This window comes from Rhamphochromis longiceps, linkage group LG23 (assembly GCF_057381845.1).
Source record: "Rhamphochromis longiceps isolate RC_006_pf linkage group LG23, R_longiceps_female_GT1.1, whole genome shotgun sequence".
Classification (NCBI taxonomy): Eukaryota; Metazoa; Chordata; class Actinopteri; order Cichliformes; family Cichlidae; genus Rhamphochromis; species Rhamphochromis longiceps.
The window spans coordinates 17,163,029-17,180,538 of NC_140578.1; the positions used below are offsets into that span (position 1 = coordinate 17,163,029).

The 17,510-nt window shown below is 37.5% G+C and overlaps 2 protein-coding genes across 11 annotated transcripts in view; both read right to left on the minus strand.

Annotated features, from left to right (window-relative positions):
• LOC146641544 (protein ECT2-like) overlaps positions 1-3,859 on the minus strand; it is a 38,979-nt gene extending 35,120 nt beyond the window's left edge. For 2 of the 3 annotated variants that reach the window (XM_085397754.1, XM_085397752.1), the window contains exons 1-3: positions 3,519-3,859; positions 2,773-2,914; positions 975-1,054 (exon numbers count right to left, since the gene is read on the minus strand). In XM_085397754.1, coding sequence (XP_085253880.1) covers positions 975-1,054; positions 2,773-2,905 — 213 coding nt within the window. In that variant the 5' untranslated portion in view covers positions 2,906-2,914; positions 3,519-3,859. Of the gene's footprint in view, positions 1-974; positions 1,055-2,772; positions 2,931-3,518 lie in introns of all 3 variants that reach the window. The other variant, XM_085397753.1, reaches the window with a different exon arrangement.
• A 5,799-nt stretch (positions 3,860-9,658) lies between these two features.
• mcf2l2 (MCF.2 cell line derived transforming sequence-like 2) overlaps positions 9,659-17,510 on the minus strand; it is a 113,304-nt gene continuing 105,452 nt past the window's right edge. For 6 of the 8 annotated variants that reach the window (XM_085399089.1, XM_085399090.1, XM_085399094.1 and 3 more), the window contains 2 exons: positions 16,171-16,244; positions 9,660-14,243 (listed from right to left, as the gene is read on the minus strand). In XM_085399089.1, coding sequence (XP_085255215.1) covers positions 14,155-14,243; positions 16,171-16,244 — 163 coding nt within the window. In that variant the 3' untranslated portion in view covers positions 9,660-14,154. Of the gene's footprint in view, positions 14,244-16,170; positions 16,245-17,510 lie in introns of all 8 variants that reach the window. The other 2 variants (XM_085399096.1, XM_085399093.1) reach the window with 2 other exon arrangements.

The window sequence follows — 17,510 nt, forward strand, 5'->3', positions numbered from 1 at the left end:
CATATTTGTGATTTATATCGTTATCTGAAAAATGTTATAAAATCCTTGAAATAAATATGATCTAGTTCACCCACCTTTAGACTCTCCCCTTTTTGTTCTGCTTACAGGTATTTCTGCCATGTAAAATTGCATGGCTGCTGTCAGCCTTCAGCAAGCTGCCTAATTTAACTACAAACGGCAACGGATTGGAGCATTTACAAAGTTCACGTTTCTTTATGTTAGAGTTTATTAAACAGTTGGTTTAATGAAGGATTTCACAGTAATTAATAGGGATGACAAAAACAAGCGCTATCATTTGGGCACTAGAAAAACTCCACCGGAGTTACCGCCTAACAGCTTTGCTTCTTTGCTCTTCGCTGTGTGTATACAGACCCTGGTTCCACATTAAATTATGACAACATTATGGACAAGGCTGCTTAATAAATCGTTTCAGCCCAAATAACAATATTACGCTAGTTTTAAAATAGAAGACAAAAGACAACAAGTCATTCATTAATAGATAAAAGTGGTCAGAACACCCTCAGCTACAGTTACACAGTACTGTAATGTATATTTACACAGTAAATATGCAGTATATGAACCAGTTAATGACATGCCATGTTTCTTGATTTGTGCATAATTACATAGAATAAATCTAATTAAACAGACGCGTATAGTCTGGTGCCACAATTATTTGCATTTTCAAGACATCTATAGGACCCATCCATCATGTTCCAATTTGTGCTGTACCAGAAGACTTTCTAATCTAAGAAATCTGATATTTGGATAAATTACAAGGCCATTCTGCCAAACATTTCAGCTAACACCACACATTGACAAAAGTCTAGTGGATTCAGTGTATTGGCCTGTGACCTACTTTTTTTGTTTGTTTTTTAAAAAACACAGAACAGTGATGTTGACCAGCTCAGATCATGGAGGTCTGCAACCTTAATAGATGCACAGTGGAAGTGTAAGGTTGAGAGAAAACGATGTACCTGCAGTGCTTTGGCCAGCTCTCTATTTCTGCCTGCTTCTCCCACCAGAACAACCCGTGTCTCCACTTTTGGCAGCATATCTGACAGAGATGAACAGAATAGAGCCAGAGTGAGCAACAGGAAAATGGAAAGGAGAATCAAGAACAACTGAACACACACACACATACACACAAAGCAGAATGTGGAACCATGTGATAGCGACTGATCAAGGCAGCAGGTTGTCTCTGGGGAGAAGAAAAGTTGTTGTTTTTGTCTTCCGTTCTCATTTTGAGTGACAGTCAAACAAGCCTAAAATGAACTCAGTTGCAGCTTATTATCAGTGTCTGATCCAAACCCTGACAGTTACCTGTACCCAACCTCCAGCCATATAAAAATAAATAAATAAATAAAAATCAACCAGGAAATCATTTATTATTATTATTTGCAAGTTTTCATTATTGCAGCTTTTCAAAAAAAGTCATATTTAACAGTCAAATGAATCCCTTTAGGAAAATTCAGGAGTCAGTAGGTAACTTTGGAGGAAGAACAACCGGTTCTATTAAAACCAATACACTGGCTGGTGGATTGCTCACTGCAATCACCAGCATCAATATGGTGCCTAAGCCATTTATACTTGTGACTGGGGTACTTAAGTCACTACAGTTTCTCCTAAATTTCATGTGGTACTGGAAAGAAAAAAAACTAAACAAAACATTGGAATAGAAATATTCTCCATTAGTGCCCAGATCTGCTTCTGTATCTAGAAATCTCTAGGCTCCCACACTGACATATCATAGTCACGCCTCAAGCATGTCCTTAGTATGCATACTGTTTGTGCCAAGTTAAAGAAACTGGGTGATATGCCAAACACCAGAAGTAATGGAGCCACTTTCGGTGTTTGCTTTGATGTGAAAGGCTGACAGTGGTGAGTAAATTGTAATAAACGGAAAAATGTGAACAGATGAGCCACAAAAAATAAAATGAACTAAATAAATAAAAAACATAAGCACTTGCTCTCCTGAGGTAATGTTGAGGTTCCCTGGCAAATGTACTGAGTGGGCCAGGCCAAGTTTCGCTTATTTTCGCATAACCGTCGGGTGTGGTTTGGCACACGGATGCCTTATAAAGACAATCAAAAACAGATGTTGCTTTAGTGAGTAGTTTAGAGGAAAGATTTTCTGATTTCTTGAAAACTGTCTTTCCTCAAATTTTCAAAAACAGAAACAAAGATGTGAGGATAGGACAGGAGGATAGGAGGTTTAAGACTTAACAGAACTACCCTGTGTACACAGTAATAGTTTCACACAGTACCTGAGGCATAACACAACAGCTAAGGAGGTGTTCATTTAACATTAGTTATTTTAAACTGTGACTCTTGTAAATTAATTTTGAGTACTTAAAAGTAATTTTAATATTTTGCCCATGCATTTGTCATCAAGTAGGCTAAACTAAAGAGCAAAAAAACAAACCCAACCTTTGACAGGATCAAAGTCCAGGTAATGGGAAAATCTTACCTACTCCATGGGAACTAAACAGTACAATTTTTTTTTCAGTGATGTTGTATTTAAATGGTTACACTAGCTGAAACTAAAGTGACAACTGAGTGAAGTGAATGCATCAATAAATCCAAGATTAAGTCTCTAGGACTAGTGACTTTTGCCTTTGTTTTTCTACAGCATAATGTTAACTATAAGATTTCTTTGTTGTAACCAAAGACTTGATTTGGAGAAAAAACTGAAGATCACTTAGCTGCATTTTGACTTTGAGAGTCTGTTTTAGAAATTTAGGCAAGGAAGAAAAAAAGAAAGTATGCACTGACCTTCCCCATCTTCACATCCCATGCCCAGAAATACATGATCCTTGGTGGTTTCAGCAATCCTGGAATCATAGACCGAAGAATCCACCAACAGACTCCGAGCTGTCCCTAAAGTCAATATGCTGCTGTCAGCCATGGCAGGAACCTAAGGAGGCACCAAACTTTCAGAAGTTACAGGGTAGAACAGAGGCACAGAGAGACAACACAACGAGGCAGAAAGGCTAGAGAAAAGAGGTATACCAACTAGGAAAGTAAGAAGAAAGATGTCAACTGAAGAAAGTGGCACAACTTGTCACGATTTCAGACACTAGAAGTGCTTGTTAAGTTCAACTCTAGGCAATGCAACATATTTGGACAAAACTGGCATAAAAGCTGTTAACAGTGAAACTTCTTCTTTATAAAAGTTGTAAGCAATTAAGGAAATATTATTAAAAACAGAATCCAATGTTAGTGTTTATTGCAAGAGGACAAAAAGTATCGTGACAACAATCCCTTTCAAACCCACACCGTTAAACACATATTTTATAAAGAAGCTTCATTTTTCTAGCTCTTGCGTTTAAATCTAAATTTAAACCCATGAGCTAGAAAAATAGCATAGTTCAAATTACTGCAGAATAAGCCTAACAACTCAAAGGAAGATGATATCCAAAAAAGGGCTAGCTCAATTAACGTTAGCTATTTACGCTACTAACGTTTAATATTTAACATGGCGCCTCTCAAAAAGTACAGTAATAAAAATGCAGACTTACCGACTGTTTTGATGCCTTCTAAAAAAAAAAAAAAACTAGCTAATGAATCTCAACTGGCCGCTGAATCAGTAATATTTAACAAGCTTTCTAGCTGACCTAGCTAGCCACCAAGCTAGTAAGTCAACAACACAATTAAGAACTCGTCACAATTCCTCTTCGGTTCAAAACGCTCTTTAAAACAGCTGTAACATCGCTCCGTAAAATCACAGGTCTAGTATCAATGCATGTTGGTCTTTATAAATGACAATAGTCCAAAATGACTACTTCAGTTTGTTGACAGCTAACTACTCGACACTATTGCAGAGACGGTGTCAGTGTGCTGCTCCAGCTCAATTCAAAAAGCAAGGCAAACAACAGGACAGCGCGCTGATTGGGTAAGAGTGACAGGAAGCTGAACGCTTCCGTCCAGCGAGGCCCCTGATTGGTCCGCTCATTCAAATAACGATGCGCACAACAGCAGTATGCAGACAGTCTGCACTCTGCATACACCCAGTGATGTTACATTCAGGTTCCATGGGAAACTGAATCGCTTACAAAAAAGAAGGTTCAAAGTCTCTTTCTCTCTCGCTCTCTCTCCACATAGGTTGTGTTGGTTTTTAATTTAAGAAATAAACCTGAACCGTTGCTTCCAAAATATTTTTTTTAAAATTCTCTGCAGATCCTGATTATTTATTCCAGCATTTTTTTTAAAAAATATTCCAAAGCAGTACATGGGACATGCGATAGGCCTACTGCTGACCTACAAATATTAGTTAAACAGTTTAAACATAACCCACTAATAATGACAACAAATTTTAATGTGAAATGCATTAATTTCATGTGTTCATGCATACCTACACAGCTGTTGGTTTCCTGTGCAGTCCTGAAAATGCTTTTGTTGTTGTTGCTGTTTTGTTTTGGGGATTTTTGCTATTTTATTCTTAACATAGCAGAATGATCTAAAACAACACACCCTGTTGCATTTATGCTGGTGACTATAACCCTATATCAAAATCCAGCTCTGTAATAAAATATGTGTGAAATGTTTGTAATTCTCCTTTCACACTTTTGCTTGCTCTCCATTATGAGAGAGAGAAAAAGAAAAGCAATGCAAAAGTGTTCACACTGACAGTGAACTCTTCCCAGGAAAATACTAACCCCTATGCCTTAGCTCCTTAGGTTAGGCTCATACATATGCACACACAAATACACAAATCCATCCTCATAAGTGCACAGTCCAACATATTTATTTTATGCTTTATACATAAGTATCATATGCAGCATGTCACACTTTTTAAGCTATTATTATTTTAAGAGTTAACTTGTTTTCATAATTATTCCAAGGTAATCCAAAGAACTCTCCTCTGGGACTGCCTTGGATGTGGGTTTGTGGGGTTTATATAGCCATACTCAAAATAGTGTGGATATTTGGTTAATCTTTGTGGGTCTCGACAACAGTACACAGACCACCGACAACCTGAAGGAACTATCTGGGTAATCTGACACTACTTCCTCTGGTTATAAAAGATACAAAAGAGCCATTAGCTAAGCAGAAAAAAGCAAAACTCATAGCAGTAATGATTCAGGAAACTCTTATAGGACCATTAGACAGGAAAGTGGATCATTCCATTGATAGAAATGATGTGGTTGTTGTGTTAGCACTTTCAAGTGTTCCCAGTGGCCTTTAAAAATATGATGGGGTTTTTTAGGATAAAAAAATAAAATAAAATAATTAGTAAATCCTCCAGAAAGTAGCTTTGTGTGCTACATGGTTCCAAATCTGCAACCCCATCCACTCTCATCTGATGACTCGGGACAACAGCAAATATTTTGGGGCTTAGGTACAGCCAGCGCATATCTTGACTAACGAGTATACAAGTATAATTCATTGTCCACAGTTTAATGTTGATGAAAGTAAAGTTGAAGAAAACTGATGAAAAGCTAAATCATTGTCATGATAAATGATGGTTTTGAAATTGCATATTGGCCGGTCTTCTTCCTTTGCTCTACACACAGACTATTTGCCTGCGGGCACTCAAAGCCTGAAAATGTAATTTGTCAGTTATACTCAGACAGCAAACAGACCACAAATGGAAATGAAGAAAGGCTTTGGTTACAAGAATCGTGTCTCTTGTCTATGGATATAGTATCTGCATATGTATATGCAGACATACATGGTACCCAAAGAATGTTATATATCCCTTTCATTTTTCATTGAAGGGGACAACGCTCATTTCTCAGCAGAAAAATAACTTATTTATCTTTTGCCGGTGGCCTTCTTTTAAAAAACCTCCAATGAAATTAAATTGTTAACCTTTACATCCACATTGTTTTAAAACATATTGGGAGCAAAATATGCATTAACTGTCATTTGTGAGGATTTCCACTTTGGAATGAAATTATGCCGACTGCACTCCCAAATATACAGATCCAGACAGTCAAGGTTTTCTACATAATAAACTAGGGACAAGCCTGTAGAACCCTATAGAACTAATATTGAGCTAATATTATATCCACACATACTAAAGGGTGCAAAGATACAGAGTTACATCCAAATCCTTTAACATATGAAATGAACATTTTTATCAAAAACAAAATCTAATTGATGAGTTAGATTTTCAGGGATTTCTTCAACGTGAGGAGAGGAACTCTAACCTGAACCACTACTGATTCATTATTGATAAGAGCACACTCACTAACAGCAAAAGACTTTGCAAATTTGCTTTGCTTTGCTTGGGTTTCCAGCCACAATATACTACTTAGCTGTTTTAGCATAACATTGGATTTGTTCCAGTGACTTATAACCACAATACGATTCCTCTTAAAAAGTAGCAATAACTAACATGAATGAACTTTGTTTGAACTATGCACCACATCTTTCTTTCCCTTGGAAAACAAATTTAAATACATTTATTTTATATTTTTCCCAATGAAATGTTCAGACTCCTTCTCTCTCTCTCTCACACACACACACACACACACATCAGTGGCCCTTTGGCTAGCAGCACTTGGTCTGGAAGACAGTGAAGACAGTGACTTCCAGCAATTCCTTTGTTTTTCTTCCACTGCTTTGACTTTTGTGAGAGCCTTAGTATGCTTTTCGCATTCCTGAGCTGTCGAACCACTCCTGCAGTCATCTAACTGATGCACACACATTCGGTCTCTGTCTTTCTGTATTTAGCCCTCAGGAGGTTCACGCCACAGAACAAAGCTTTGTCAGGACCTTATCTTCTTCTATGCAGCTTTGTCTTCCTCAAACCTTTAAAGTTCAAGCTCAGTCCCCTCTCTTTAGTGCTCTGTAACCCACAACCTAAGTACTTCATTATGAACGCACACCTACATATTCAGACAGACAGGTTGTTTTCAGTGTTTCTGAAACCGCTGTTCTCCTGTGGGGAAAAAAAAATCTGTGGGTGGCAGTTCTGTGGAGGGATAGTTGATAGCAGAGGTTTCCAGGCTGGTATAGGTGACAGAAAGGTAACTACTTATTGGGATTGTGGTGAACAAAAAACGGAAAAATGTTGTAGCTAGAGGTGTGTGGGCTATAACAGCAGAAGACCACTTTATGCAAAATAGACAATTATTTAAAAAATGAATATCACAGTGCACTGAAGAAGATGTGAAGCTAGAGGCCGAGACCATAAACTTACAGAAAAATGTTTTCCTGATAGTTTTCTTATTTATGATTTCTACATTCACTTTATTAAGTGCACCTTGCTAGTACTGGGTGAGAACCTCTTTTGCCAGAACTGTTTGAATCCACAGAGTTGTCTGTGAATTCAAGAAGGTGCTAGAAACATTCATCAGAAAGTTTCGTCCATGTTCGTCCGCATCCCAAAGATGCTCTATTGGAATGCGATCTTGTTATTGTGGAGGTCATTTGCAGCAGCCATCAGGGGATTAGTAAACTGTAGTCATAAATAGATGGGGATGGTCAGCAACAATACTCAAGTGGGATCTAGCATTTCAAAAATTCTCAGTTGCTGTGTACCAAGAAAATATGCCATACACCATCACACCACCAACAAGTGAAACCATTGATACAATGCAGGATGGATCCATGCTGTCATCTTGTTTATGTCAAATTCAAGGTCTACCATCCAAATGTTGTAGCAGAAATCAAGACTCATCAGGCTAGGCAATATCTTTTCAAACTTTACTGTCCAATTTTTAGCTGACATGAGGGTCACATGGTGCGGTCTTCTAATTGTCTCTTCTGTTGTGCAGCCAGAGAACTTCTTCTGCATGTCTTGGTTGCAACAGTTACAGTATTTGTGTTGCTTTCTTGTCAGCTCAAAGCAGCCTTATCATTCACCTCTGATTTCTAAGAATATTGAATATTTTCTGTGAACCCTAGAGATAGTTGTGTAGGTCACACCAGCTGTTTGGCACCAACGACCATGTCACGATCAAAGTCACTTACATGGCTTTTTCTCCCTGTTCTGATGCTGCTCTTTAGTTTCAGCCATTTTTTTCGACCATGTGTACATGCCTAAATTAAGCAAGCTGCTAAATGGCTTATTAGATACTTGCACTAAAAAGCAGATGAACTATTACTGGGAATTAGAAAGCATTCAGATAATGATTTATTAGTTTTAATAAGAAGAATTGATCGAGACTATGTTCAAGATGTATATTGAATGTTAAATATAAGCAATATACACACTTTAGTTGGTTTCTTTCTTTATGTTTCTTGCATAATGCATGTTTTTAGAAGACACCCGCGAGCACTCTGATAAAAATGGTAACCTAACTTAATTCCATGTCAATGTCTGAGGCCAGAAAGACAATCTGGAGCATTTAAGACTTTAAAATACTCATCTTATCTCTTTAAATTATGTTTTCATCTAGGGGTAGTGAATAGGAAAAAAAAAGAGTTCACACCAGTCAAATACAGAGAGAATACATTATGCTTCAAGTCTAACATTAATAGCCTGCTCTCTTCCTCTTGAAGGGGGATCAGAGACTCAGTTTGAATGATAATGATGCAGTGCCAACCCTCCACCATACCTGAGAAGCCACCGATCACTGACAACAGAATAGAAATAAACCAGGGCTTTTCATGATGCTTGTATTTCATCACATACTTTAATGTGTGAAGAGTGAAGATACTGCCTGTTTTATCTCTTTGTCTTTCTCTTTAACAATCCAACTTGCAATAATTGCCTTTCATTTCAATACAGCCTTAAATCATTTTAATACAGTTTTAAATCAAAATAAAACAAGCTGCGATGACAAGCAGAGGATTCTTCTCTGACAGCCCCTGAATTTACCGCCTGCTGGCACAGACTTTAATAACATCTTGTTTGAACACCCATCTTTTCTTCACACGAGTCTTGTCTGGTAGATAGGGAACATGGTGAGGTGTTGGAAATCACATCTCCTTTATATTCTCCCTGTGCCTTTTTTTTTCTTAGTCTCAGGGCTTATGTTTGCTGAATTATTAGTCTACAGGGTTCAATCTTCGGTTCAACCGATAACAAAGAGGCTGTATCCAACTACTTTTACAGGCACGGCAAATTTCCTGTTACAGTACAAGTAGAATGTATGTGTTTTACTCCTCTGATGAATCTACATTGACAACTGACAATAAAAAAATGTCAAGGATGTATAGATACCTTGCAATTACATCAGTGATGACTGGGAAAGATTTCCTCTTAGAGGTTTGTAAAAGAATGATGAGTTTGCTGCAGACACGTTAATGTTAATGATATACTATAAGTAACATTTTCTCAGCATTTTAGTTTGTGTCATGGGCTAAAAAGATATGTTTTACTACATTTATAGTTATAAAGCAGGAACAATTGACCAGCCCTGCACTTCCTGCTATAGTTTTTAGTTTGGGAAAATGTTACATTAGTGGAACTGGTGCTTACGTTCTCTCTGTGCTCTTCTTTTCTCTCTTCTCATTCCTCTCAACCTTCCTGGCCATGGCAGATGGCTGCCCTCCCTGAGCCTTGATCTGTTGGAAGTTTCTGCCTCTTAAGTGGGAGTTTTGCCTCTAACTGCTTACTCATGAGGGAGATCTTCATATAACTATATGTGACTTGAGATGACAATCGTTGGGATTTGGCACCAAATTAATAAATAAAATCAAATAAAGAAATAAAACGACTTGTTTGCTCATTTTGATTGTGGGGTAAATGCAATCTGTGGACTTTTCAACACAATCTTTATTATTCCCAAGACAGATGCAAACAATGTATTTTGAGGCCATTCAGAAACAAAGCCACTTCTTTTATAGATTGGAACCTTCTGTTTGTGCTTACCAAAGTTGCTGTGTGTTATTTGGTAGATTACATTAATTTACTGGGTGAAAATGGTTTCTCTAATGAATAATGGGGGGGGGGAGAGAGACCCTAATACAACAGATATTGAAATAGAGATTGCTCTGTGAAATGCCAGCAGTAAAATTATCCTGTTTTATAAAAAGACTTTGCATATACTTTTCTTGCACATGTAGAAACTTTTTTTTTTAGCAGAAGTAAAACAATCTAGCCTAAGTTAGGAATAATCGAATATATTTGAAATAAGAAATGAAACTGTGACAAAATTTACATTGCAAATGCATATTATCACAACAAAGCAATGCAATATGTACATCAGATGACAGATACAATATACAGACTTGATACATTCTATAATATGCTTAAATATGGCAGTACAAGAGAAATATTTTCATTGCAAAGATATATTTTAAACATAGCATGAACAAAATATACAGCATATTCAAGAGGACTGCATTTCTGTATAATCAGAATATCAAAGCATATCAACTTCACTTTAGTTTTGCTTTCTCTTGCAAATGCTAACCCATTTACAGTGTCGTCAAATCTGTCCATTCACTCTTCTAACCAACAATCTATCCATGCCTCGCCCGTCACACAGCAGTCTGTCAAGCCAATTTTTCTCATCCATCCTTTGGAATTCTCATGTATCCATTCACTTCTCATCCACCCATGAACCCTTCTAAGCATCTATCCATCCACTGCTCATCTTAAACTTGTCTTTTCAAAGACTGATCAACGCTACTTACTTGTGGTTTGTAACAAGGTTCAATCTTATGTTCTAACATGTATTGTATGAAGACTTTGCTGTTTGATATCTTTTGGTTTTCTTGTTTCCATTTCTAAGATTTACCATCTAAATGAAAATCAAATAAGTCGTTTTCCAGCCAGTTCTCATTCAGAGGATGTCAAATGATGCCTTTTTGACAAAGACACTGGCAGTTCACACATACATTCAAAATTCCTTTGTTGTTGGTGCTACAATGATATAGATATATGGCAACTATGAGATGAATTTACTCTAAACTATTTACATATAATACATACTTACAAATACCATTTCACGTGTTTAACCACACTAGGTAACCATCATTTTCTTTTAAACGCATAGATTTCAGATAATGAAGAGGTATATTTAATCTAAACCACAACCTTTGTCAAACATAGTCAAGTCCTTAAATCAATATGTGCAAGTAAAATGAGAGTATCAGTTATATTAAGCAGTATGTTAATCAGTACTTGATTCCACCTAGAGCGATCATTAAACCACACCCAAGAAAGAACTCCATCATTTATGCAAAAATCACCATGTAAGGTAATCTGCAAGGCATGTGAGGGGGCAGTTTCTCATAACTCCCAAAATATTGCTTTTAAGCTACATTAAATCACGAACCTCATTATGCTCTTTAAACGTTGTTTTCAAAAGTGTGTGTGAATGATGCACAGAGTGAGCAAGAAAGAGTTGAGTTGAAATACTGAGATGAACTGGACCAGGTTGCTAAGAGCAGCATGACCATGGGGCAGTGAGGAAATGGGGATATTGTGCCCAGGCATGGTAGTAGGAAACTGTGCCTGGTGTGAGTACACCCTTATGGCTTTCCATTTTTAACTTCCAGATGTGTTCTTTGTTTAGAAAAGGACAGTTATCTCTCAGTCTCAAATATCTTTATGGCTGATTCACAGAGGCATCAAACCAAGGGACATGATGTACATGTGTGAAATGCCAGCAGCATTTGACAGAATGGCAGCGTTTGTGTTGCATTATCCTTGCTGTGATATAATATGCCATTTATCTACAGCTACAGTTCTGCTTCCGCAGTGACTAGTCTATACAATTCATCCTAGCAGTAGAAATGCAATACAGTGTTGAAAAGCCTGTGAGGGAGTAATGGAGTACGGCAATACAGCAGTTATACATAAAATGGATCCCTCAAAATTATGCTAACACTGATGTTTGTTTACATTTGTCAAATGCGTCCGTGGCCCTCACCAAGTCCTATGTCCAGTCTACAGATCCAAAAGAACAACAACACCAAAAAAACATTATACACCTTATGAAACCTTAGAAAAAATGGTGCTGTTTACTAAAAATATTTTCCCTGAAAAAAGAAAAACAAACTTCCCTGACTTTTTCTACAACATAGTGAAGTTTACTTTGGGGAGAAAAAAGGGCATGAGTGCTATCTGTCAGAGAAATGCATTTCACCTACAAAACTGAAGGTGGGAACAAATGCTAACTTCTCAGCAGCAAAAACACGGGTGTAAGCACTTTCAGCTGGACCTCAAACAACTCTCATGAATCCAATAACATGTTGCAAAGCTGAACTATTGCTTGGATTCAGCAGAAAAACGAAATCCTTCAATAAATTCCAAGGTTGGAATATGATCAATTGGGTTTCTCGGTGAGTATGCTTCTACGAATTAGTTAAGGCAACACAAACACAGAGATAAAAGAATTCCTCAATAGGGAATCTGTGAGCGTAAATTAATACAATATTTGGAATGTTCTCAATTTAAAAATGAGCTTTCTCACAGTGGCATGAAGTCACCCTTGCAGAAACTCATATCTGGGATTAGATTGCTTAGAAAGCACATTTTCTAGCTATTGTACAGTGCATGCACACAAATCAGAAACTATGTATGAATACCATAAGTCCTGTCTTTAAATAGCAGCTGGCATGCAGGGAATCAATGTGAAATGTTCTTAACAAGATTGGTAGTGAAAATCTCATTATGTAAAAATGAGTCTTACTTTATCTCGGTGGCATGCAGCTCAACACATCGTAGAGATAATTCCATTTCCTTAAACATTAATGCTTCATCTCCATCAAAAGCCTTTTGACTTCTTCTGTGTGCTATTCATTGAAGCTATATAGAGCATAAAATGGAAAACATGATTGTTTTACTTCTCATGTATTTGGCAAATTACACACATTGTTTGTGAGTCTAACAGACAGTGGGGAAGTTGAAACAATAGAGTTACTTCAGAAAGTATTCAGATCCATTCACTGACCTATTATTAAATAGATTTAAATATACACAAGGAATTTATATACACGGGGGGGGGGGAATCAGACTTTTCTTTATTAATTAAGCTGACCTCAGTGCCATTAAATATTGTAAAATGGAAAAACAAAGAAATAAACAAACAAAAAAAAACGAATCCAGCAATTCCTAAAGTTATAATTTCAGGCAAACTACATAACCGAGTGAGAACAGTCACTGATGGGAGAATCCGCCAAAAGATGAACCATGTCGGCAACAATCTACATGGTCTATGGACCCTTCCCACACACTCAGAAGTAGCTTGGTGTCTGGAAAATTTACTTAATGTCTAATGGTTGCGGAAACTTAACAAAGCAAACTTAAAAGTGACAAAGACGGTTTTGTAATATTTGATTTTTAAGTTTCCATCCATCCGTTCTCTTCTGCTTATCCGTTTCAAGGTCGCAGGGGGGCTGGAGCCTATCCCAGCTGTCTTAGGACGGGAGGCAGGGTACACCCTGGACAGGTGGCCAATCTGTCGCAGGGCTAACACATAGACACAGACAACCATTTGCATTCACATTCACATCTGCAACCACACCTAGGGGCAATTTAAGTTGCCAGTCAACCTATCCTCACTAACTGCATGTCTTTGGACTGTGGGAGGAAGCTGGAGTATCCGGAGATAACCCACGCAAACACAGGGAAAACATGCAAAGGACACACATGATGGTGGTTGAAAACCTGTACGAGTGTGAAAACATAGGAGTAGTCAGAATAGTCTCTGAAGCAACTCTATACTTGATATAATTCGTGTGCGTGCTCCACTAGGATTGAGAAAACCAAAGAAAACAACTTGCAATTAATTATATATATTTTGAACATGAAATGCTGAAACATTTGGGCATCAGTGTAAGAATTTGATCTTAAAGAGTTCTGCTTCAGTGCAGGGTAACAGCAAACCAGGCCGCCTCCCCAAAGCCTGCTTACAACCAGCACATGGAAATTGTCACTTTCCCTAAGGTTATCCAGGTCAGAAAAGGTTTTACATTTCCAGGCATCCAGCATTCTCCACAGAAAGTAATGATTTAACTTTCAGTTCAGCATCCATGAAAGCTTCAGTTCCCCACAGAGACATGCTGGCACTTCCTTGAATTAAAAACCTTATATGGCTTTCCTACTGTGGCATTCAGGCAGGCTTTTTTCTAAAAAAACTACATTTGAAAATCAAATAGCAGGCCATATTTGCAAATTCCTTAATAAGAGCTACAAGTAGAAAACCTAGAATTGTCCAGCTTAGGAAATTACAGTTAAAAAAAACCTACAGTTATAGTCATCAGCCATATTTGTAGTTAAATATAATGAACTATAGTGGTCATCCATGTTTATTTGCTGTCCTGAGACACATCTCCCCATGTACTGGCTTCATTTTCAGAGTCGGAGAGAGCTGCTGTACACAGATCACTGAAGATATCTGCAAAGACAAGAAAGCATCAAGTCAATGTTGATGCCATTACAAAATGTAGTATTCAAAATTCAAACAGCACTTAAGAATGAGGATGCACAGCCCAGACTGCAGTTCCAATAAAAAAAGAACCCCCCAAAAAAATCAAGCATTAAAAAAAGAAGACATAATAGAGCAATATTCAGACTCTGCAATAATATCAGCCAGTTCGTTGCATAGAAAATTATAGGGAAGGCAGATAAGGGCACTCAGTGCAGACAGGTGAAGAGAGCTTTTTGTAAATGGGCTCCACTTAACTAAAATGCTGAAGGTCAACTGCTAGAGCATGGAAGTGGGTCTGCCTTAAGTATGAAAAAACACAGAAACAAAGAGGAAAATGATAAAAAGGAGTAGAGGATGATGGTAAGTGACCTGACAGAAGAGGTAGTTCTTTTTAAGAGGGAACACACCATAACAACACAAGCAAGGCCACAGCAAAAAAAAGAAAAAAACACTTCAAGGACAAGCCTTCAAGTCGGCATGGGAGCGTTGAGATGGTAGGGAGATGGATTAAGGACAGAGAGGACAGAGATGAGGAAAGAATGAGAGAGGGGAAAAATAGAAGGGTCTATCCTGTGGGAAAAGCATACACTTTGTCTATGAATGCCTGATCTCATCAACCCAGTATTAAGATTAACAATATGTGCTCAAAGTTAAAGATAGAAATATATTAAAGCTGTGTATAGAGTCCTTTCTATGTGGATATAAAGTATGAGGAGCTCATAAGCATTTCCCCAAATATAAATTAACATTAAATCACGTGTAGCTGGTGTGTTAATCATATTAATCACAAAACTCCTCATGCTACTTGCAGCACGCTACCGATTTACATGGATGTATCTGATAGTTAATGCCCAGAAAATGTTACTAATAGTCAGCTTAAAAATATGTTGGCAAGTATATGGAAACTATTTGAATGCATTTTAAGCAAATATAAATGATAAGATTTCTAGTAGTTTTTCCTTTGGCTTAATTTCTTGTCATAAACTAAAAACATCTTAGTCAAACAAAGCGTGTCACCACAAACCTCGTGAGCATGCCGTGAGAAATTTCTGTTTATTTGTCAAATGTAAATGGGATGGAAGAAAGAATAGATATACAGGAAAGAAAATAATGTGTGCTGAGTGAATATAGACGATATCTGTGACAGAAACAGTGCTAGTTGTAACCAGCTGCTATAGTAGCTAGCTGGTTAATTCTTCAAATTACAACTATACTGCGAGCATGACTAGCAGCAGGAGCCACTTTATGCAAAACCGCAACATGCTAATGCTAGTTGGGTTGGCTCATGTTCACTTAGTTATGCTCCACCCAGAATCTGCCCAGGAGTAGCATAACTAGCCTCCCTCTATGGGGTCTTAGTCAAGTATACCTACTCTACACACCTGCCCGAAGTGGGAGAAATGACAAAGAGCTTGATTTAACTGCTCTAAAGAGTTGACGAGTGAAAGCACCTGATTGAAAGCCAGTAACAGCTTTATTGTTGCAACTGGAAATAGTCTGCCATGTCCCAGGTAATTATTAATTTCATGGTATCAAAGTCTGAATCTAAACATCAGTTACCTAAAATTGACAATTCAAAAAAACAAGTGAAGTTTTATCTAACATCAATCAGAGAGACAGAGACAGAGAGAGAGAGATGAATGTGCTTCAGTCAGTGGCATTTGCATTCAAGCCAAAACTCTTCCATCCCCCTCCACTTCATCCCTTTTCTCCTTCCTCTCCAACAGCAGGTGGACCACCCAGTTAATTTGGTGCAACTAACATCGGAGAGTGAGGAGAGGAGCAGATGAAGTGGGATTAATGGGTGGTATGGAGGGGGTGGTGAGTGAGTGTGTTACAGCAAAGCTGCCAGTGGTTAGTCAGAAGCTGCAGTGTTGTTACTGAATTGAGTGACCTCCTTCTGATGCTGTTTGCAGTATACTGGATGGGACCAACCCTGTCTTCTCTGTTAAAAGGTTCTTGACTAGCCTAGGACATGAAACACAATAGAGAGGAAGGTCTTCACTCAAACACAGGAGTAAGGTAATTGCAGCGATACTTTTTTATTATAGGTCATTCATTTCCAGAAGCAAACTGCTGAACCAAAGGAAGTTAAAAACAAAAATAATAACTTTACAGGAAAATAAGTCTGTGGATTAAAGCCACTAACCACATAAGTTAATCTGAAATTATCTGTTATGGTGAATTCTCAGTGAATCCTGATAATGCCTGTTCATATTAATGACCAAGTATGACAGCACAGGGGAACAAGAAGGTTTTAGCATAAACAAAATCATGATTAATGATGCTAGAACTTTATTTAATATAGATTTCAAAATGTCACCAATGTTTATTTTAGGCTCTGCCAGGAAGTTATTTGAAATATTATATTAATGTCAAAAACTGTAAATGAAATACCTGTAAAGCAGCAAGCATACAATTCTGCTCAGCTTGTGAAAGGTCACAGCCCCTTTCAGAAGCATTTTTATTATTCTTGTGTTCCTTTTAATCCATATGTGTAGCTAGTGTGCCGATCAAAAGAACACAGAGTGCAGAGAGACACCTGATGATTTTGCATTCATTACTTATTTTTAAAGAATAAGTTAAAAATATACATAGTATTATATATTTGCAGTCATACCATGTGAAGCACAAGAGTTCAGGTATACAGTAGCTCCAGCATAACACACAGCCCTTGGTGCATATTATTTCACTTATTAAATAAAAACGAATTTAAGCCATAATTATAAAAACGATAGCACAGTAATGAACACAAATACAATCACTGCGACAGCCGTGTCATTCCACTTCTGCAGTCACAGCTGAAACTACAGACTTTCTCAGCAGCAGTCAGTAAGAGATCGTGTTTTCGTTCTAGATGCGGTGGTACAGGGCAGCCACAGCCGAGGGTGCACTGATTCTTGCAGCTGTCACAACCAGTGGTGGCCTACTAAATAATACATGCTTCTGTATAATCATACAGCTCAGTCTCTCTCTGTGAGTCAGAAGAAAAGCAAATGTTATTGAGAGGTAATGCAAAAAAATAAATAAATAAAAAAATAAAAAAATCCCACTGTGACCTTTTGGTAGCTCCATACAATTCAAAGGAAAATAATCTCCCTATATATAAGAAGAATGATATCGAAACTAAATAAATGAATTATTGCATGGGTTACACTGACCTTTTTCTGAATTTATAGTCATTTACTGAGTTTTTGGTAGCTGCTACACAAACTAAAAACAAAAAGTGAACCA